This window comes from Copadichromis virginalis, linkage group LG3, assembly GCF_057382275.1.
Source record: "Copadichromis virginalis isolate Kocher_CV1m ecotype Utaka linkage group LG3, C_Virginalis_male_GT1.1, whole genome shotgun sequence".
Taxonomy (NCBI): domain Eukaryota; kingdom Metazoa; phylum Chordata; class Actinopteri; order Cichliformes; family Cichlidae; genus Copadichromis; species Copadichromis virginalis.
Genome location: NC_140620.1, coordinates 18,679,950 through 18,703,358, shown reverse-complemented (window position 1 = coordinate 18,703,358; position 23,409 = coordinate 18,679,950). Strand labels below are relative to the sequence as shown.

Sequence of the window (23,409 nt, the reverse complement as noted above, 5' to 3'; positions counted from 1 at the left end):
GCTTCCTAGTTATTGATGTTAGTTTGTAAAGATGTTGATGAGAAGTTGTCACGTGTGTTTGGTAAATTGTGTTTTTTTAGCGCTAATATTTCATAGGAAAGTCCAAACAGTCTCACTGGTTCTCCATAAAGAACAAAGATTTGCTCTCTGTGGCTCCAACACAACTTAAAGACAATCAAAGGTGGACAAAGTTCTCTGTGGTTTGATGGAGGCTACAGCTAAATGCTGCCTCCTCCATAGTACAATATACATGTTTATACAGTGACGTCATTTTGAAGTCCTTTGGCTGATGATGGTCTTTAGTATGTAGCTGATGCTTGATGATGAGATGTTTGTGTTGTTCTGTGGAGATCATTCAAGAACTGAACCTGTTAAACACTCAGACCTGCTTCAGATTTCACCGCTTTAATTATGACGCACTTATTTATGGTCACCCTACAGCAGCGTAAACACACGTGACTCTAACGTGACTTCCTGCAGAGATGATGACTTGGACGTATTGAGTTTGAACGAGTGTCTAAAAAGTCAGATCTGTTCTCAGTCAGAGACTTTCAGGATCATTTAAACCTTAAATTTAATCTCATGTAGTCAGGATTTAAACTCAGGTTCAGTTATTTCAATAAAACCATCCTGAGACATTTAGAACAATCGAAGCGTCGGAGTTGAAGAACACGGAAATGTCTGCTGTGACTGCGTCGCTCTGCTCGACTTTGCTGTTTGTCGGCCTCTTCGTGTTTGTCTCTGCAGGTGAGATTCACTCTGTGGGACAGAGAGGAAAAGCATCAGTCTGCTTTACATGTTAACAACATTTCCTTTATTTTCATATTGATTCAGTTTTTCCGTGTTTGTGAAGGAGACACGAAGGTGGGTGGAGTCTGTGAGATCTAACATGTCGGTGTGATCAGATCTCACAGAGACAAAGAAGTGTAATGTGTGTGTCAGTGTGATGTGTTGTAGTTTCTGGAGTCAGTATGCAGCTACAAAGCTTTTAGTTCAGTTAACATGTTTACACTTAAGACCCACTCACATTAATAATGAGGATTATGAAAAATAATCCTTACAAAGTCATGGAACAAACAGTAACACAGTTAACATTACATACATAACAGTATTATTACAGAATTAAAAAAAAAAAAAACCCCACACACAACAACAACAACAAAAAAAAATCTAAAAAAAAAATCTAAATGTCAACGAAAAATAAACAACATGTTAATCACGTAAATGGCTCTGATCATATTCCACCCCATCTTGTTTCTGCACTTGGTAATTTGTAATTTGGTAGTTTCTGAGGCCCCTGCTTGGATCAACAGACCCTCAGCTCCACTGAAACACAGATCGATTTATTTATTAATGTTTTGCAGTGATTATTGCATTTGTCATAAACTGTACTGTACTAACTGTCAGGGTTCCTGGGTCGTTGACCCAGTGATTTCAGTTTGTTCATGTTCAGTTTAGTTCGCCACATTAATGTTCTCACTTCCTGTTTTTTCCCCGTGTCAGCTTGTCTCCCGTGTCATTAGTCAGATTATGTCCAGCCCTGTACTCACCTGTTTCCAATCATTGTCATCATTCAACCTGTGTATTTAAGTTCCTCGGTTTCACCAGTTCTTTGTCGTGTCATTGATGTTATGTCGTCTCTCCGTATGTATGTTCAGTTAGTCAGCCAGCCCTTTGTTCCTGCCCTGTTCATCCACGATTCATAATAAACCATCTTCAGCTCTTCACTATCCACGAGTCCTGCGTTTGGGTCACTTCCTCGCCTCCACACACAACCACTGACACTAACAACCAATGGTGAATATGATCTGTAACACTAGCAGAGCTTTTTTTTAGTTTTTCTGAAACCCCGAATCATATCAGAGAGGTTTGACTCCCTGGTCCAACTTTCAAACGTGCAAAGTAGATAACTTTCAAAATGCAGAAGAAACGATTTTGAACAATTTCAAAGATAATTAGTTTTGTTCAAATCAGTTTTATTTGTACATAGCACCAAATCACAAAACACAATAAAACCATTAACATAATATATTGTATTACTCAGTATTGACCTAGAAAATAGGAACAGAGCCAGGTTTCTCTTTTGCAGTGTGTTGTTGGGATGATTGCCTCGGTTTTAAAGAGGGGGCAGTGTTGCTCCATCAAGAACTTGTTGCTCTTTGTGCTAAAGGAGGCATTAAGCTCACCAAATGAAATTGGTACTTGCTGCCATATCTGTGCAACAACAATCCAAGGAAGTTAAGGATTTTGATTTGACTAGGGACGTCTTGCCAGTAGAGAGAGCACTAGGTGTGCAGTGGTGTATCCAGCTGGATACATTCAAGTACAAGACAAACAAAGCCCTCACATAGAGAGGGATGTTGTCTCTTGTGAGATTTATCTATAACCCTTTGGTTTTTTTTTAGCATTTAATATTATCTGCTAAGTTAATCCTTCAGAAACTATGCAGAAATCTTTAGGTGTGGGATTATGTGTTGCCAGTTACTGTTGTACAAGAATTGACAGTTTGGGTGAATGATCTTTGCGTTCTTGCAGATTTTAAGGTTGACTTCTGCTTTTAAATCTTCTAACTTCAGAGAGGTTGCTTCTGCTCAGTCGCAGATGAGAATGGTTTTGGCACAGTCACCCAAAATCAGGTCCATTGTGCATTTATAATGGGCAAAGCATTGGTGGCTCCACTGAAACAAACTTTGCATGGAATTGACAGCTGCATTGGTTGCGAGTAGAATGGATAAGATGTGGAGAAAAGAGCTGCAAATGCAGGAATCAGTTTTTGAACTGATAACACCTCTGTATTGTAATATATCACAAATGAAACCTCAAAGTGTTAAATATTTGTAGCACACCGGATGGCAGCGATGCTTAAAATGTCCAAACCTTCTCAGTGGAAATATGTTAGTACATCATGTAATCCTGCTGATCTGGCTTCTAGGGGAGTCGAGGTACAATCTTTTCTGAAGGCTGATTCCTGGTTTAAAGGACCAAAGTGTCTTTCTGAACCAGAAATGAATTGTTCAGTGAAGCCTGGCAGTGGAAAGGTCTCTTCAAATGATCCAGAGATTAAAATGGCAATTTTAGTTAATGCTGTTAAGGCAAATGAATACATAGATGAGAATGAGAGGGTGAAGAAGAAGAGCAGCAATCTCTATGAGCTTTGAGGATTGTGTGTCACAAGTTGGAAGTAGGCTCAGTAGAGCAGCTATACCTGAGGAAGCAAGGCATCCTGCTATTATAGCTAGGGATCTTCAATTTACTGACCCTGTGCTTCAACATGTACATCAGAAAACAAGGCATGGTGGACGTAACCACGTGCTGTCCAAGTTGTGGCAAAGGTATTGGATTCCAGGTGCAAGCACTGCTACAAGAAGGATTTCGAGCAAGTGCGTTGTCTGTTTGTCTGGTTGCTATAGAAGCTAACATTTGTACTTTGACGTTTATCCTCTCTGCTCTGTGTTGTTTCCTCTTTCAGGCAAGGAGATCATCACAGCTGAGTCTGGACAGAAGAACGTCAGTCTCCCATGTCGAACTCCAAACAACATCACAATCAGACTTGTAAAGTGGAGCAAAACTGGCCTGGAAAAATATGTCCTTTTGTACCGAGATGAACACTTTGATCCAGCCAACCAGCATCCATCTTTTATGAACCGGGTGGATCTGCAGAACAGACAGATGAAGGATGGAGACGTATCTTTGATTCTGAAGGATGTGACGACTGCTGATAGTGGAACATACGAGTGTCGTGTCCTCATGAGTGGAACAAAAAATGCCCTCAGCATCACCCTGAGTGTTGTTGATCCTCCAGGTGAGTGAGTAGAGCTGAGTGTGTGTGTGATCAGAGGTGAAGCTGCTTCCTGCTTGTTGATGTTTGTTTTTTTTCTAAAGATGTTGTTGATGAGACTTTGTAGAAAGCAGCTGGTCTGAGTGATGTGATCAGAGTGCAGTAGATAATGTCTGACAGCAGTTTGAAGAGGAAATGGATTCTGTTCTGTTCTTCACTCATCACCTACCTGACAGCTGACACCTCACACCTGTTTCTCACCTGCAGGTCAGCCAGGAGGACACACAGAGGATGGAGGGAAGGAGGCAGGAGGGAAGGAGGATGGAGGGAAGGAGGGTGGATCTGTTGGACTGAAAGTTGGTCTTCCAGTTGCTGTTTTTCTTCTTTTTCTTCTTTTTGTTGTTGTTGTTTTTCTGATCTATAGAAAACATCAGAAAGGTGTTTTATAACTGAATTGTTAAAAAAAGAAAGGAGGCAGGAGGACGCACAGAGGCTGTATCTGTTGGACTGATTGTCAGTCTGTCAGTTTCTGCTGTTCTGCTGTTCAAATTTGAGAATCCTGCTGTTCTTTTCAATGTTTTCTTTGAAAATCAATAATTATCCTAACAAACACCAACAGAGGATGCTCAATTTAACTCTGTCAGATGACAAACATGTCTAGATTTCATTTTGATTTTGCATTTCTCTGATTATTATCAAACCTCATTAGACTATTATATCACCTTCAATTTACTATATTACAGTCCAACATTAGAAACAGTGGCTCTATTTATTCAGCTTTCCAGGTTAGCTGTTCATCTCAGTGTAAAAGTTCAAAGCAAATTCTTTGAAAAGTTCTTTATATTTCTTCCTCACTTATATGATGAACATCCGGGAGTTCCTATTATCAAACAAAACACATCAAACAAAATTTAGACATGCTTTTTTGTGTTTCTCCACACAAATATTTCAGAGTGAACTAATTTCACACAAAAGATCTCATGTTGTTCACAGTTTGATTTTACACAGTATTTATGAGTTCAGTGTCTCGTATGTTGCAGTATCAGAATAACTTCTGATACTGTGAAGGTAATTATTTCCATGTAGCTGCAGAGTCAGAGGTTTCCTCTCTGATCTGTGAAGCTTTGAACTTTTCCTTCCATGAAGGAGACGCTTCAGTCTGTTACTGCAGTATAAAAATTTCAAGTCCAGGTCACATATTATAAATTTATTGTCTCTGTAACTTTGGTTATTGCTAATAAAGTTTTGCAAACAGCAGTACCTACTGAATGTTTTTTTTTTCTTGAATTCAGTCTTTAATCGTTTGTTTTCTGTGGCTGTAAAGGTTTAAAGATTAAACTAAACTAAATCAAGGTTTTTGTTTTTACCTTCATCAGTTTCAAGGTTTTACAGCCTGGAGGAACACAGTTTGTTTCTCTCCATGTTGACTTATACACAAATAAGACACCTACAGTCACATATACAAAATAGTAATAAACAGTGTTGGGACTAACGTTACAGTAACTACGTTATTATTGTGGTAACGAGCACGGTAACTAGTTATTATGCCAAAACCGGGAACGCGTTACTCGTTACTGGGATTTAGATAGGCTCGTTATTCGTTACTTCGTGTGGTGGCTATCGCGGAGCTTCCACAGATTCAATAACATTAGCAAGTGGTGGAGGCAGCAGGTGGATGAAGGAAAAGGGAGGCAAGAGGAGAGACCCGAAGCGGCCGCTGGTCCGAGAGTGTCAGGTGAACTGAACTTCAGGTAAGAAGTTATGACCTGCAGTCTCTCTGGGTCAGATATGAACCAAGTTTAGGTGGAGTTTATTTTCGTTATGCTGACTTTTTCCGTACTGCGTGCTAGCTAGCATGACGGAGTTTCCATACAGCTGGGTGGGTGCTATGTTACTGATGTTGAACTTTATTTTGTTCATAAGGTTAATTATTAGAGTTGCCAACCGTCCCGTCTGGTATTCAGAGAAAATATTACGCGTTTCTTATTGAGGTGAAAAGGAACAGAGTTTGTCCCGTAATTCAGCTACAATGAAAAAGGCACAAAGCTGGAGTTATTCTGTGTCTTTGCTGCACAGCTGCCTCTTCTTCTCTCATTCTCCCCCCTCCCTCTCCCGTTTCTACTTCAATCATGAAACTGATCAATGATCAGCTGATCGGCTCTCTTGTTTGTTTATCGTCCACTTTGCGCCGAAAGAGGAAACCAGCGGATGTCGCGCTAAACAACAGCAGCACGTTTAAGCATGATCAGCTATTGTTAGAATTTATTTAATATTAATTTCTAGTATCAGCTGATGTTTGCTGGAGCCACAGCTGTAAACCTGCTGGTCATGATATGGTTTGGTTATCTGGTGAGAGGGAAACATGAAGATGAAACCAGGAGATGTCCTTACTGAATCATCAGAGCTGAACAGGTGATGGAGAAACAGGTTTACCTTTTAGGTGACATGAATGAGTTGAAGGGAAGTTATGAACTGTTTCTGAGAGACAAATAACACCAGGATCCTTTTTTAGGTAGCTGACAGCTGGTAACTGTGCAGGTGCGGATCTAGCAAAGTGTTGCCAGGGGTCCATGTAGGGCATTAAAAGGGAAATGGGAGCACAAGGAAATACTTTCTTATTCTCATTTAAAATGTCTCACTTTTAAAAAAATAATTATCTGAATCTTACAACAAACAATTGATAGATTGATCCATATATACCATCAGAACAGTGCACATCACTGTCACAACAGTGTTTATTTTCATTCAAAGGCTTTATGATTTTTCCTATAATGATGGGCCGGTCTCTAGTCAAAATGCCTGGGACGATTTATTTGTCCCAGTCCAGCCCTGTATGCAGCTCATCTGCAGTCTGGTGTTACCTACATCTTCCTATTCAGAAGGCAGAATTTCTGAGTTCTGAGTACAATCGAAAGCACCACGACTGCAGTTTTTGTGTTGGATGTAAAAAGCAGGCCATGATAGAATCAGGCGTGGGATTTCTCTCGTGGAAATGTGCGCATTATCTTTTCCTTTCTATTGGTAGGTGGCACAGTGCACTTGTGGCAAGTAAGCAAGCTAGAAGACTGGCACTCTTGTTGGGTATCCAGTTACGGAAGCACATAAACAAGAGAATTCTGAGTAAAACCAAAGTTACTTTCCCTAGTAACTCGTTACTCTGAAAGTAACGAGTAACTTGAAGGAACTGAGTTACTTTTGATAGAAGTAACTAGTAATGTAACTAAGTTACTAATTTAAAATAACTTACCCAACACTGGTAATAAGAGTGCCTTTTGGCATAGGCACTCTTAATGAAGGTAATCTGTATTCACAAATAAAATACAGCAATTTCATTAAAAAATGCATTTAATATTATTATTACTACAAATTAATGAAACCTCATTGATGAGCTGCTTATATCCATGTTAGTCTTTACTTTAAAGTCCAACATCTCCCTCTAGTGGTCATATATACACAATGTTGGAGGATTAACGTTCACAGATATGAGACATAATCAGATTATTTCTTAAACATGTTTTTAGCTCTTCACTCTCATGATTTCCTGGTCTTGTGTGTTTGCGTGACAGCTTTAAGTGTTTAGGGAAAAATACTGTGCCTATCTACCTTCAGGTTACTCACTGATGTAGAGTATTTGAATAATTTGAATAATTTGATTTAGTTCACTTCTTTAGACAAAGACAAAAGTTAAATACCACCACAGTGTTTGAACCAATAGAAAGCTGGCACTCAGAGGAAGAGGGCGGGCTTTACTTGGTGTCAGTGACAGAAATGAAAAAAAGCTCAAATGAGTGAGAAGGACGATGAAGGAAACATCTGTGCTGTGTCTGCTCTGTAAGTAGAATCTCTGTGTGTGAATGGTCGTCTGTCTCTGTGTTAGCTCTGCAAAAGACCTGCCCAGGGCCCTTTGGTAGCTCAGATGAGGTCCATCCATACCCACTCCCTCAGATGACTGAAACAGAATGGATGAATGAAAAATGTAACATGACAAAATCTGGGTGAAGAGATGTAAGTATTTTCCAAATGTCATGATGAATGTAAGTGCTGATTTTAGGATAAAGAGGAGCATTAAAGAGTCAAAACTTTGTTGGGTACATTTAATCTTTGTATTCTTTGTTTTTTATTATTTCTGATGTGGTCAGAAATAATAAAAAACAAAGAATACAAACATTTGTAATTCATGACTAACAGTGCAGGTGTCACACACACACACACACACACACACACACACACACACACACACATATATATATATATATTACTTTGTTAATACAGAGAAAAAATATGTTGACTCAGGGGACTGAATAATTACGCACACCCCACTTTTCATTATTTATTTGTAAAAAATGTTTGGAGTCATGTCTGATTTCCATTCCACTTCTCACGTGTGCACCACGTTGTGTTGGTCTTTCACGTGGAATACTTTTGCAAGCCACTGTATATGTGTGTATATATATGTATATATATACACACATATACAGTGTAGTACAATACAATGTGTAGTACAATACAAGTGTAGAGGTGTATATATATGTATATATATATACACCTCTACACTTGTATGACCTCTGCACTTAACAGGGTAGCAGGGACAGAACCGGGGACAGCTGTCCCAGCGGTCTCTGGTATGGTGTGGTTTCAGCATGTTAGTTGGTGTCAGACATTTTCTTCACTATTACATAGGGTCCTGAGAAACGAGCCATGAGGGCAGAATTAGGCAGCAACACAAGACCTTTGACCCCAGGCTGAAATTGTCTTTCCACTGCAAACCGTTTCTTCATGTTGGCCTGGGATACACAGAGAGCCTCCTGTGACAAAATGAGGAAAAGTTCAAGGGGGCCGGACTTACTTTTGCAAGCCACTGTATATCAGAGAGAGACAAGTTTGTGTGTTTGCCAGCTGTTTGTTCTTTATGTTGACTTCATATCAACCTGAGTGTCATTTCTCTTTAGTCCTGATCTCACTGCTGAGCTGCACAACAAACCAAGGTCAGTAACCTTCTTCTGTCACAGTTTAAACCTGAGAAATGCTCACTGATATGACCTGATTGGGTTCATGTTTCACAATGAAGGTCACATATAAAACTGAAGAAATTAAGGATTAAGGAAAAGGTACACAAGAAATCATTGATTTTTCATTGTAACCCTCACAGCTCGTCTGACTGTGAGTCCCAGCAGCTCTCAGTTCTTTGAAGAAGACTTTGTGTCTCTGAGCTGTGAGGAGGACGACAGCTCTGCTGGATGGACTCTGAGGACCAAAAATAAGATCACTCAGTGTGGAGATGGGTGGGGAAGATGGTCTGGTTCTTCATGTGACATCACTGTTTTCCCGTGGGACAGTGGAGTTTACTGGTGTGAGTCCAGAGAGGGTCCCATCAGTAACATGGTTAACCTGACAGTCACTGGTAAGCTGAGTGTGTGGAGTTAGTGTTGATGAAGCTGTGTGTAAATGGATGAAATGCTGTAGTTTGTCTCTGTGTTGAGGTGGATCAGTGATCCTGCAGAGTCCTGTCCTCCCTGTGATGGAGGGAGATGACGTCACTCTGCTCTGTAAAACAAAGACCACTCCCTCCAACCTCCCAGCTGCTTTCTATAAAGATGGCTCCCTCATCAGGAAGCAGCCTACAGGTCACATGACCATCCAGCATGTTTCCAGGTCTGATGAAGGCCTCTACAAGTGTGACATCAGCGGTCATGGAGAGTCTCCATCCAGCTGGATCACTGTCACAGGTGACACACTCACCTGTCTGTGTTTCTGCAGCTTTCAACATTCACAACGTGACGACAACTTAATGACTATGTTTGCTTTATTTTAGGGGAACACACCACCACACCTCCACCTACATCCACACCTCCACCTACATCACCACCTCCACCTACATCCACACCACCTCCTGTTCTCTATGTGTTGTCATGTGTTGGATCAGTGTGTGTTGTGGCTCTACTGGTTTTACTGGTTCTGCTGGTGAGACGATGTGTTCACAGGAAACCTGAAGGTGAGACTCAGACTTGTTGAGTTTGTTTTTTATTTTGCAGGATAATTTAGAAACCTGTGCAGCTAACTCTTTAACACTACAAATCAAATAACGTTTTCAGTTTTCTTAAAACCTAATTAGAAAAATTTATTTGCTGATGATTTGATGCATTTAAGGAGCTCAAGAAGAAGCTGCAGAAGATGACATAAAGTACAGTGACATCAGAATATCAAACTGTCAACAACAGCCAGTCAAAGGAAAGAGAGGTACTTTATTTTAATTATTTATTTATTTTTGTACAACTAAGTAACATCTATGTTATGTCTCTTAGTATAATTAACTGCACAGCTCAGCAGCCATATTGTTGCTGAGACAATGTCATTTAAACCTCTCCAAAAGGTAGTGTAACACACCCAAAGAAAGATTCTAGGTCTGACCAACCGTCTCTGTCGTGGGCAAAAAGATGTCAGTCAATAAAATTCTAAAAGATAATTTGACAAAAAAATATATCAAGAGATAAAAGATAAAACAGTCCAGTGTCCCATTTATGAATTGTATAAAAAACAGTCCCAAGGCCAGAGCCAGCTATGCCACACGGCCAGTTGCACTCCACGTGTTGCCTTTAACAGGGTTAGAAGTTGTCCTTGGAGACCCACCACCCTGCAAGCATATAGCCAGTGGTCACTCCAGCCTCTGCAACTCTGCTGCCTTTAGGCTGTGGCATATAATAGGCCCTGGACTGCACAGAGAGACAAAACGACACACTTAATATAAAATTCATAGCGCAAAACCCATCCATCCCAAACATATCTGATTTCATCACATTACATACCTGCACAGAGAGACAAAACGACACAGCAGTGTTTGTAGTGTGGGCTATAAGTAGACCAGTGTATCAGTGCAATCAAGTACACCTGCCTCTAATTAGTCCAACCTCATTCCAGCCATTGGCTCACCAAAAATGTGACACACACAAAACCACTCCCAACCCAGTGCAACTTCACACAATAATATGGAGCTGAATTAACACAGGCACATTAGTCTACCATGTTACACCAGGTCCAGTTCAGGAAATTCAGTAAGCTAAGTTGAATTCTAGCTGATAGCTAGCAGCTTAAGGTGCCTCATGGACCCATTTTTTCTGCCTTTTAAGCCTCAGAAGTTGATTGGTTTGTTCAGTGCTCATGTGTCAGAAGCCAGCGATGGTGATCACATTGATGCTCTGGGCTGTGACGTTAATGAAGCTGTAATGTTTGAAAATTTGACACATGTATGGCAGAAGTGTGAAGTGCATTAAGTCTTCATGACGTCCAAGTATGAACTTTTAATGCTATACAATGTACAATGCTATGCAAATGTACCATTTAGAATGTTGGGGGAAATCTGCAGTCAGCTGAGACTGAAGAAGTCATTTGGATGAATGAGAAATTCTCCCAGTGAAAAAGCTGCATCCAGATGAACAAATCAACTTTTGGGGATTTAATACTAAACAGTTTTTATTTAAATCGTTTCCTTTGTATTAAATTGAGCAACTTTATGATCTTAATCATGATGATAAAAGTGAACAACACTGTGTTCACTGTGTGCTGGACTGTGTGGTCTGTGGTTAACAGACACTAACACCTCTGCTGTTAGCCCACAATTTGTTTGTGATAAATAAATAAAATAAATAAACAAAGCTGCTAATTAAAAAAAGAGAAAGTGACAAACTGTGTCCAATGTACCAACAGACACCAGTTTTATGTTCATTTGATACTGAGAATTAAAAAAAAAAAAAAAAAAAAAAAAAAAAAAAAAAACACTAAAAATTGTATACAGTCTGATCTAAAACCACAGTACCCTCACCACACCAAACTAAAAAGTGAGATACTGGCTTCATCTCTTTGTACGTTATAACTTTGCTCTCCTTCACATCTCCTTCCTGCTCAAGAATACATTTTTCTTCATACAGACCTAAAAATCCTTTACAGCAGCTCTAATATAATATTATTGCACTACTGTAGTTGTATCTGTTTTAATTTATGTGTTTCATTCTACAGAGAATAATCGAGCTGAAATCTACTCAGCAGTGAGAACTGAAGGCGTCTGTTATGGAGAACTAGTCATCAGAACAAAGAGGAGCAGAGGTACAGCTGCTCTGTAACTTTGACAGAGCCAAGCTAGCTTCTTTCAGTTTTTATGCTAATGATATTATCACTCAAGCTTCTGATCTTTCTGTGAGAGAGACAAAACAATTACAGACAAAACAGCTGCACAATTTTTTTTAAGCCTATGAGATACAGATTATAAAGCTCATAATATATTTTCATTAAGATGTATTCTGGAACTTGTACTCAAATCTGTCAGTTTTCTATTCAAATATAGACAAAAATATCTACAGTTTCAGTGGTGACCAGAAATGACTAAAATTACTCACCAGTGAGTAAATGAATAGTGGAATTGTAAAGCACTTTGGGTGCCTAGAAAAGCGTTATATAAATGCAATCCAATCCATTAGAGAGAGTGTGTGTGTGTGTGTCAGAAACTTAGACTAACACAGATATACTTCTGTTTGCTATACCATAAAACAGTAAAAGAAGGTACGACCTCTTCTCGTGACCCCAGGATGTGAGTGTGTATGCCAGAACACTCTGGAAGGCACACAGAGTCTTTACAGACTGCTGAGGATCAAACCTCTATCAATATGCAATTGATTATAAAACTCTAAGCATATAAGACCAAATATTTCTACGCATAAAAGACAGTCCAATAATATAAACCTGACAGTCTTCTCATTGGAGAGCCACTTTAGCGTACAAGTGGTACAAAAAAATCCAAAGAAACAAACAAGACATTTTCCAAAAATCTAGAATTTTGTTTTTACATTTCAAATACTGTATGACAAGACAAAACTGCAAATGTGAATACTTTTTTTAGCCTTTCATTAGACCACCAAATAAACAAATTGGTACTCTGTTAGCAGAGCAGGATACTATGAATGCTATGAACTGTGGAAGCTATGAACTGAGAACTATGAGGCCAAACTATGAACATGAAACTGAGTGCTATGACTAGGTGCAAGATTTCATAGACGGATCCTGGGAATGGAAAAAGGGACAGCAGCTTGGGTGGAGGTACACAGTCACTATAATGAGAAGAGACAGGCAGTCAGTGACAGTCTAGTGAATCGTAGCCGAAGGATTAGACCGTGGTGGTCAGGGCTTACGCGTTGCAGGTGAAAGTGTCACGCGAGGAGAGGGTGTCCGGGTGAGGAGTGTCCAGAGAGGGTCCAGAATATACTTGGAGCAAGGGACCTGATAATAAGGAAGCAACCAGATGACAGAGAACCAGCGTCTAGGCGGAGATGTGTGTTGTTCAGCTTGTAAAGCGTGACGGCCAGGTGGGTCCTACGACAAAGAAAACACGGTGAGGAGAAAAGCAATTGTTAAGAGGCCCTCACAAGGGCTTGGCGGCCTAGCACTAAGGTGCGTTAGCAATAGATCTGGCAGAGGTCTGTTGTGAGCGCTGGTCTTATATACTGGTGACTTAATTGGAATCAGGTGTGAAAGCTGATTGAAGTCTCTGCCCGAAGGTGGAGCCCAGCAGAGTGGAAAAACCCCACACTCACCCGGACCATGACACTCTGTTTCTGGCCAGACATGTGGCAGCATTTCTGCTATAATTTGTTTCGTATTTAACAAAATAAAACTGCAGACACAAGTGCACACATTATTTTTTGACTGGTAGTGAAAATTGTTTTCTTTCCAAATAAATCTCTCACTGAACTAACAAAGCCAATCAATCCCTCAACGTGCTTGTACTCCCTGCTCTTGTTGTCTGCATATTAACTAATTTTCTTTGCTTTTTAAAGAACTTATTTTAACATTGCACTCAACAACCAAAAAATCCTCTTTAACAAAAAAGTAACTTCAAGGGTCAAAGTGCATTATATTTCTTCAATATACAGGGCAACAGGTAGGGGTGATGTGGGCCGCAAGTGGTCCCCGGGCCGTGAGTTTGAGACCCCCGATCTACATGGATGTTAAAATCACCCACAACAATTATTTTATCTGAGCTGAGCACTAAATCAGATAAAAAGTCTGAGAAATCAGACAGAAACTCTGTGTAAGGCCCAGGTGGACGATAGATGATAACAAGTAAGACTGGTTTCTGAGTTTCACAGCTGGGGTGGACAATGTTAAGCATCGGGCTTTCAAATGAATTAAAAGTCTGTCTTGGTCTTTCATTAATTAATAGGCTGGTGTGAAAATTGCTGCCACACCGCCCCCTCGGCCTGTGCTTCGAGATTTCTGGTAGTTAGAATGACTCGGGGGTGTTGATTCATTTAAACTAACATAATCATAGAATAGAATAGAATAGAATAGAATAATCCTTGAAGGAAGTGGAAATTTGGATGTAACAACAGCAAGAAAGACACATATATACAAACAACCAGGACACAGAACAGAAACATACACAATTTTTACATATTTACATGAAGGACAATGGTTATCAAAACAGCGTACTGTATTAAATAAAATTTAATTAAATACAGATAAGAGGCAAAGCCAGGTTGTAGTGTGAATCGGTTGATAAAATAGTGCACAGTGCTGATGTAAACATCTATGTTTGTTGGGAGCAGTTTTGATTGTACAGTCTGACAGCTGCAGAGAGGAAGGAACTGTGGAAGATGCTCCTTCGTGCATCTAGGATGCAGAGTCTGTCACTAAAGGAGCTCTGCAGCTCAGCAACATTTACACGAATCGGGTGCGGAGACTTTGTCCATCAGAGATGTTGTTTTGGCCAGAGTCCTTCTGTCTCCCAACACCTGCGCTGGGCCCAGGGTGCATCATCCTGCTGTAACCAGGTTTCTGTAAGGCGGAGTAAATGGATTTGTTGATCAATTATTAATTCATTTAATAATTTATAGTCTCATCTATGAAGCCCACATCGTTTTTTGGACACCACTCAGATAGACAGCAATTTAAGGAGAACATGCGGCTAAACATGTCACTCCTGGTCTGATTGGGGAGGGGACCAGAGAAAACATTGTTTTGGCAAAGTTACACACCAATTGAAAATTGATTTTAGTGACCTCCGATAGATGCAATTGGGCGTCATTGCTGCTGACATGAATTATGATTTTACTGAATTTGATCCCAAGTGGATGTGTTGTCAAGTGGGGAAAAACGATTAGACAAATGAGCAGGTTAGTGGTGTACAGGTATTGTGCCAAAAAGTGATTTCCTGTGTTTCGATGTGTTTTTTTCTCTCTCTCTGTGTGTGCGTGTGGTTTTTTTACATTTATAATATCTTTACTTATATTGGTAAATAGGTTTTAGTGAACATATATATATATATATATATATATATATATATTATATAAAATAAAAAAATGTTTTGCAAGAATTTTATAGACTGAATTATTTTACCTACAATATAACTATCTAATGCAATCCTTGTTTGCCTATAATATGTGAAATATATGTCAAATGAATGATATAAAGTAATCTTGAGCTATAAAAAACATTCCTGTGACAAGTCACAATTAGTTTTTGGCAAAGTGTCATGTATATATTTATTATTTATCCAGCCACAAAGGTCTCATTGAAATTAAAAATTTTATTTTTAAGAGAGACACTGTAGGGAGGGCAACAGAAATTGCAACACGTATAACAATGGTTCTATAATGATATTTTATTTGGCCAAAAAGTAATTTACAGCTGTTTAAATATGGGCAATCACTTTTGTGATTTGCGATGTCACAGGAACAGGAAGTGATACCCTATGGCAGAGAGAGCCAAAACCAAATGAGCGCGCCAATCAAAGGAAGAGTTCAGGTCAAAGTAAAACTACAAAGCTTCTAATCATGTTTTGTGTTGTTTGAACTGTGTGTGTTTATTCAGACTTTAAACCAGAGCCAGACGTCGTCTACTCTTCACTGACGTAGTCCACCAGCATCCAGCTGCTGATCAAGCCAGTACCTCAGACCAAAAGTTTCATCCGCTTGTTACAAAGTGTGTATAATGTATTTATTTAAAAATAAAAATCAGATTGCATTTGAATTGGAGCTTTTCACATTTATTTTCCTGCAAAGTGGGAACATGTATATGCTAACATTTTCTTATGTTCTCAGTAACTTTACTCTTTTATTTTTTGTGTGTTGGTTGTTGTTCACGCAGCAGAGGTGCGGTTTCTCTGCAGGAGGACTGAAAGCTTGTTCTCGCTTCTTTTTCCTGTGTGGTTCTGTGAGTTTGACCAAAGTGAGAGACGATAAATTTATCTTGTTCCAATTTGGTTGTGGCTCACTGATACATGTTTTTTTTTTTCATTACAGAGAACACACAAACACATTTTCATTAATTGATTGTAGAAATAATATTACGGCCAAGGAAATAAAATACTCATGTGATGAGAGTTATGTTGATAATATGATATTGTTACAAAGACATCTGCTCAGTCAAATATGTGGGTCCATCTGCTGCACTGAGCCCTTGTGAATGTGGGAGAAACTGAAAAAGGCTTTAGCTTCAGGTGTTGATCAGCAGAGTGTAAGCAGAAAGTACTTCTTACTCCTGACTGTGTTTATTAAATGTTACATGTTCACTCTACTCTGTAATAAATGAGATGATCTTCTTTTAAAAAGAATTATTACAGCCTCATGTCTGTTTGATATTTTTAAAACGCGTTTACATTAAGTTAATCTTTACTTGGATATAAATGCATTCAGGCCATTTTAATAAGAACTCCACATACTTAACATGTTTTTATGTATTTATTAATATAGTAACCACAGCTTCTTCAGTGCAATAGAAAAGTATATGGGTACTTATAATGTTGCCAGTGGAGAAATATGTATTGGTATCAAATCAATACCAGCGTTATAGGATAAACTCTTTAGTTCATTTTACTCCTCTGAGTTCAGTACGTTGTTCCCATTATATCAAAAAGCTGGCATGTTTATGCAAACACCATTCTTCTCATCCGGGCAGACTTTGCTCTGTCTCCTCGTCCCTGCTTCACTATGTTTGGCCTGTGGTACATGACCGAGCAGAATCCTGCAGGCAGAATGAGTAAGCAAGAGTTACGCAGATGAAAAACTGCAAAGAAGAATAATCTTAATACTGAAAGCAGCAGCAAAAGAAAAATAGAAGGCTGGAAATCTCTCAGACAATGGTAGTATATATATATTTATTATTACTATTATTAAATTATAATCAGAATCAGAATCAGAAAGGGTTTTATTGCCAAATGTTGAGCAGGTTTACAACATTAGGAAATTGCTGCGGTGCTTCAGTGCAAACATAGTGTCATAAATAGCACTTAAATAGACATGAAAAAAATAAAAGTAGGAATAAGAATTAAAAGTGCTACGTAGAAAGATATGTGCATGAGCTATACATGAGATATATACATGAGAATAAGAATTAAGAGTGCTACGTAGAAAGATATATACATGAGTGCAGGTGGTGATCAGTGCCAAACATGGAATGATGCAGTGAACACAGCGTAGGGTCATGTGTCAGGGGTGGGAACAGTCGTACGTTTATTGTTCATGTGTCCAACAGCAGAGGGGAAGAAACTGTTCTTATGGCGAGAGGTTCTGGTGCGAATGGACACTGGGGCTAGGGATTATGGTGGAGGACTTGAAGCAGGCAGGCACATGACATGCCTGCAGTGAGGAGTTGAAAATGCCAGAAAACACTGGGACCAGCTCGTTTGCACAGTGTCTGAGGGTGGCAGGAGACACACCGTCTGGGCCGGGAGCTTTTCGAGCATTCAGACTCTTAAACTGCTTCCTCACATCTGCTTCATGAATATGAAGAGTTGTGGTGGGAGGAGGTGGTGTGAAATCCTCTTTTGTGTGGGGTGAGGAGGGGGGTGTTGTAGGTGAACAGTTTGAAGGTGGTGATGGCTCTATGGAGGGGGGAGAGGTGGGGGAATGAGTGTCCAAAGTGTCTCTATTGTTGGGGCCATTGGAGGTGTGAAGGCTGCCTGATGGCTCGTCAAAACGGCAGTAAAAGTCATTAAGGGTGTTGGCCAAGAGCAAGTCGTCAGTGGAGTGGGGGGTTTTAGGCTTGTAGTTGGTGATATTCCTAAAACCTTTCCACACAGAGGCCGAGTCATTCTCTGAGATCTGCTGCTGCATCTTCTCAGAGTGCTGATGTTTAGCAATGTCCACTTCTTTAGTGAACCTGTACTTGGCCTCTCTGTAGCAGTCCCTGTCTCCGCTTCTGAACGCCTTTCTCTTTTCCAGCCACAGCTTTTTGAGTTTAGGAGTAAACCAGGGTTTATCATTGTTATAACTCACCCTGGTGCGTGATGGCACAATGCTGTCCTCACAGAAGTGGATATAGGAGGTGACAGTGTCCGTAAACTCGTCCAAGCTGTTAGAAGCAGCCTTCATTGTGTCCCAGTCTGTGGTCTCCAAACACGTGCGAAGCGCCTCCACAGCCTCGTTGCTCCACAGTTTTTTAGTCCCTACGACAGGTTTGGAGAGCTTCAGCCTCTGTCTGTACGCGGGGATTAGGTGGATCATGACGTGGTCAGAAAGTCCGAGTGAAGCGCGCGGCACCGCGCGATAGGCCCCGCTGATCGTGCTGTAGCAGTGGTCCAATGTCCTCTCCTCTCTGGTCGGGCATTTAATATACTGCTTATATTTCGGTAGCTCATGGCTCAGATTGGCTTTGTTAAAGTCCCCAAGAGCAATGATGAGAGAGTCCGGGAATGTCCGCTCCATGTGCAGTATCTGCTCTGCGAGTGCGCACTGAGCTACCTGCGCATCCGCGTCTGGCGGGATGTAAACAGCGGCCAGGATGAATGAAGCAAACTCCCGCGGAGAATAAAACGGTTTGCAGTGAATAAAAAGATATTCCAGAGAGGAAGAGCAGTGCTGAGCAATCACTGTCACATCTGTGCACCATCCACTATTGATGTAGAAGCAGACACCTCCACCTTTGGACTTACCGGAGAGAGAGGCCTGCCGGTCCGCGCACAGCAGATGGAAGCCCTCCAGCTCGAGCGCGCAGTCTGGGATGTTCTCACTGAGCCACGACTCCGTAAAACATAACACACAGGAGGAGGCAAAGTCTCTGTTCATGCTTCTCATCAGGGCCAGTTCGTCAATCTTATTCCCGAGTGAGCGTACATTAGAAAGGAAGATCCCAGGAAGAGCAGTTCGCAGTCCACGTCTCCTCAAACGCCCAAGTGCGCCGGCTCGCTTCCCTCTCTTTCGGCGTCTCACTTTCCTGATCAGAGTCTGCAGTAAATCTGCCGCGAATGCGACAAATATTGGAAATAAATCCACAGGCGTTGTAGTCCTGTAGTTAAGGAGCTCTTCTCTGGTGTAAGAGTATCCAGAGGAGTGCCCAGACACAGAAGAAATGCACAAAAACAAAACAAAAGTAACGCACTGAAGCACCAGGGCATCCATACGCGGCGCCATCTTGGATCAAGTCAATAAGGCAGACATGCTTTTCCAGCACCCTTTCATAGACTTCTCCAGGGATGTCTGATCCCCTGTAGTTGGAACACACCTTCCAGTCCCCCTTCTTGAAGATGGGAACCACAACCTGGGTCTGCTAATCCAGTGGTACCACTCCTGATCTCCATGCAACATTGTAGAGGTGTGTCAACCAGGACAGCCATACAACATTGTGAACCTTCAGGTACATGGTCTGAATGACTTGTGGCAATATTGCGGTTCAGTTATGTCTAAATTTATATTGTCAGAATTTCTTTATATCACAGGTTTCTGTGGCCTGTAAGTATTTTTCTTTTTTTCTTTTTCATTCGTAATCATTTATGCGGTAAAAGAAACATTTTATAGCAACCCAAATTAATAAAAATGAACTTCCACCTGTATACTAAACTCAGTCTAAAAAAATGGAGTGTTGTTCACTGTGAGCTGGACTGTGTGTTTGTGGTCTGTGGTTGAAACTAACAGCTCTGCAGTCGTCCAGCATCCTGTTTCTGAAAGAAAGAAAACACTTCAGCTGCAGCTGTTTCAACACAGAGCTGTTCATTTTTTTAAAAAACAGGAAGGAACATGGAGACATCATCTGGAAAAGCGTCTAAACTCTGCTCACAGACCATCATCTCATTCAAAGTGAATCTTAATGATATTCAGAACTTCTGTTCCAGTATCATTCACTGTTTTCCTTTGACTTTTTCTTATTTTTATGTGACTTCAACATTTGAAATTCAGTCTATCTCAGCAGCTATAATTCATTCATCACTTCTAGAAAGTTAATTTGTTTTTTTCTGTGCCATGACAACATGTTGAACACATGATTCTAGTTTCACTGTAGTCTGAAGCTGGTGACACCTCTCACCACAGTCTGAACTGGTTTGGCCAATAATAGTTTCTATGTTGTGAGAAAATATTTGCTTTGTGCTCTGTGGTAAAGACAGTCAGTCTGCCCTGAAAGCAGGTGGCAGCTTTGTGGTCATCCATTTTTCTTTTCCACAGTGTTATGACCCCACGATGTAGGTCAAGGGGTGTGTGTGGGACTGGTAACAAATGGGTCCAGAATAGAATGAAAGGAGAACAGACAGAGGTGTTTAGTAAATAAAATAGTTTTTATTATAGAGAACCTTTACATAAAGAGCCGGCAACACTGTTTCACCAATAACAATAGAAAAAGGTTGCAACAACAAAGAACACAACAACCGAACAAAAAACTCCACACCACGAGGAGGCTCTTCCAAGGGCCTATAAGCTCACCCTGTCACTAGCAGCAGCTTTACTGCTGCTGAGGCCCACAAGCCTACACTACCCACATGTAGCAGCTACACTGCACACTGCTTCCACAACTCCACACCACAGGCAGGACAACAACACACTGGGGTGATCGTGGCTCAAGAGTTGGGAGTTCGCCTTGTAATCGGAAGGTTGCCGGTTCGAGCCCCGGCTTGGACAGTCTCGGTCGTTGTGTCCTTGGGCAAGACACTTCGCCTACTGGTGATGGCCAGAGGGGCTGATGGCGCAATATGGCAGCCTCGCCTCTGTCAGTCTGCCCCAGGGCAGCTGTGGCTACAACTGTAGCTTGCCTGTAGTGAATGAATAGTGGAATTGTAAAGCGCTTTGGGTGCCTAGAAAAGCATTATATAAATGAAATCCATTATTATTTCCTAGAATACAAAGCAGCGACACCAGAGAAAACCACCCTCTCACATCCAGTTCATCCCCAGCTTATATGACCTCAGAGAGGAGATTGCTGACTGCACCCAGGTGGTAAACGAGAACAGCAGCTGTGTCCTGGGGAGAAAGAAGAGTGAGAAAGAGACAGGGGTGGAGCAAGAGAGGAGGAGGCGGAGAGAAAACACCACATATATATAAATACATATAAATGCAATCTAGGGCTGCTCAATTAATCGAATTTTAATCTCGATTACGATCTGGGCTTTCAACAATCATTAAAAATGAATGAGCCGATTATTAGCCCCTCCCTCGTGCTTTACTCTCGCGCTGCTCCGTGTGGCAAATCGAGCACACCTCTCTGCATTTCGAACACCCGTCACAACAATCGAGGACCCGAGGGAAGCTCGGAAAGCTAAGCAGAAGTTATTTGGAGAGGAGAGTGACTGCTGTTGGTTGAAAAGAGAGGTAAAAAACTTCAGTGGTGTGGAAACATTATGGGTTCACGGAGTCAGACGTGGATCAAGTACACACAGTGTGTAAACTTTGCTATGGTGTCGTAGCTGCACCACAGAGCAACACTGCAAAGTTCACTAAACATGTTTGCATTTTTCATTTATTTCTTATATTGCAAACATTTGCACTGTTATCAGTATTTGCACACTATTTTATATTATTTTTTAAAGTCATTATTCAATAAATTGTTATTGTTAACCCTTTAAATCCCTGTAGAACCAGAACCGCGTAAGCTAGCACAATAATTTGTTTTGCATATGAAACCAGAGGAGTTGTACTTACATCTTAGGCCATCAGCTTGTCCTCGGTCACGGTTTCCTTCCACACATAGCTTTGCAAAAACTGCTTAAAAAGCGCTTGCAGGAACAAAAACATAATATTCCAGAAACACGCTTTGCCGATCCAATCAGCTGTTCATAACACTTCCCACATTGAACAAGAAGTCAACGCAAACTATTGCATGTACATCATTTCCTGCCCGAAACCGGAAGTGACGTCATTTCGTGGAAAATGTAGTTTTTTACTTGTAGGCCTTAGAAGCCAATACTACAAAATAATATTTATTTTTGTTTTTCCTGCAGTATATAAAAATTGGTGTATTTCAAAAATAAAACTATGAAGACACTCAAAATAAATTTCCTGTTGTTGTAAACTATTTTTTGCAACTTTTTTGTATTTAAAGTTTTGAGGGATAAGCCTCTTTAATTTCTCCAAGTAGAAATAATATGTAAAAAAAACAAAAACGATTTTCAATTTTTTTGTAGTTTGTTGCACTTTTTTTGCAATTAATGTAGTTACTATGCACCTAATGCAGACATATTATTAAAGTTTGGGCTATAATGGTTGTATTGATGTATATCAACTTGAAATGCTCCCAAAAATGGTACCACAACATATAAAAATATAATATAAGCTCTGGCGGACTTGGTTCTATGGTAGGTCTTAAAGGGTTAAACTTGTCAGTTAGTGATGTCCAGCAGGTGAAAATGCAAGCTCCATGAACACACACAGCTGTGGATTCCAGCTGCTTTGATTAACTGGCTGAGTTAACGCCAGTTAATGCGAGACAAATCCAGCTGCTCATTAAAGATTTCTGGTTTGATCAGAAAAGAAAACATTGGTCCATACACCTGAAAGCCCCAAAAACGCTTTGTGAATTGTCTCGAGTCTACAGATGTATCCGTGTATCTCCGTGGTGCTGATGCTGTGCTGAGCAGAAAGCTCCTGAAGCTTTTGAAGTGTCGGAATGTGGAAAGCGAACAACATCCATCTCACCAGTAGGCTAAGTTATTTTTAGCCAATTACAAGTTGAATCTGATAGTTGAGGTTGTTAGCTAAGATAGCGTCATTAAGAAGCAGCACAACTAATGTGTCTTTGCAAGCTATTTGCGATGTGCACTGCTGGTGCGGCCATTTATTTTTTAAATGCACCTTCTCAGATTAATTCACTGCGTGTTGTGCCCAGGGCTGGACTGGGACAAAAAAAAATCGTCCCACCATGATAGGAAAAGCCATAAAGCCTTTGAATGAAAACAAGTGCTGTTGTGACAGTGATGTACAGTCTTGTTGGTATATGTATGATTTCTATACATTTTACGTCAGATAAAAACTTTGGTTGTAAGCTTCAGATAATTATTTAATAAAAGCTAAATATTTTAAATGAAAACACGAAAGAAAAGCATTTATTTGTGCCCCCCTCTCCCTGTTAATGCCCTACCTGACTCCCTGGCAAAACTTTGCTAGACCTGCCCCTGCACAGTTACCAGGTCAATTATGGAGTTCCACAGGGTTCAGTGCTAGGACCAATTCTGTTTACATTATACATGCTTCCCCTACGCAGCATCATTAGAAGACTTAGCATAAATTTTCACTGCTATGCAGATGACACCCAGCTCTATCTATCTATGAAGCCAGATAACACACACCAATTAGTTAAACTGCAGGAATGTCTTAAAGACAAAGACCTGGATGGCCACTAACTTTCTGCTTCTTAATTCAGATAAAACTGAGGTTATTGTACTCGGC

General features: G+C 40.4%; 2 protein-coding genes and 1 long non-coding RNA gene across 5 annotated transcripts in view; all 3 read left to right on the top strand.

Annotated features, from left to right (window-relative positions):
* The window catches only part of LOC146713181 (uncharacterized), a 229,722-nt gene that overhangs the window by 3,520 nt on the left and 202,793 nt on the right, over nucleotides 1–23,409 (top strand). The gene's annotated exons all lie outside the window — the stretch shown is intronic.
* Nucleotides 35–9,567, top strand: LOC146713199 (protein turtle-like). Its single transcript, XM_085452608.1, has 6 exons — nucleotides 35–747; nucleotides 3,470–3,802; nucleotides 8,728–8,763; nucleotides 8,928–9,179; nucleotides 9,259–9,504; nucleotides 9,536–9,567. Exons 1-6 carry the CDS (start codon nucleotides 678–680, stop codon nucleotides 9,565–9,567), a joined length of 969 nt encoding a protein of 322 aa, XP_085308734.1. The 5' UTR covers nucleotides 35–677.
* Nucleotides 9,664–16,380, top strand: LOC146713198 (uncharacterized). Of its 3 annotated transcripts, none has more exons than XR_014919105.1 (5): nucleotides 9,664–9,770; nucleotides 9,926–10,015; nucleotides 11,789–11,875; nucleotides 15,635–15,976; nucleotides 16,066–16,380. It is a non-coding gene; the product is annotated as an uncharacterized LOC146713198 (long non-coding RNA). The 3 variants fall into 3 exon arrangements; XR_014919106.1 differs by having other exon boundaries at nucleotides 9,667–9,770; nucleotides 15,635–15,745; nucleotides 15,911–16,380; XR_014919104.1 differs by having other exon boundaries at nucleotides 9,667–9,770; nucleotides 15,635–16,380.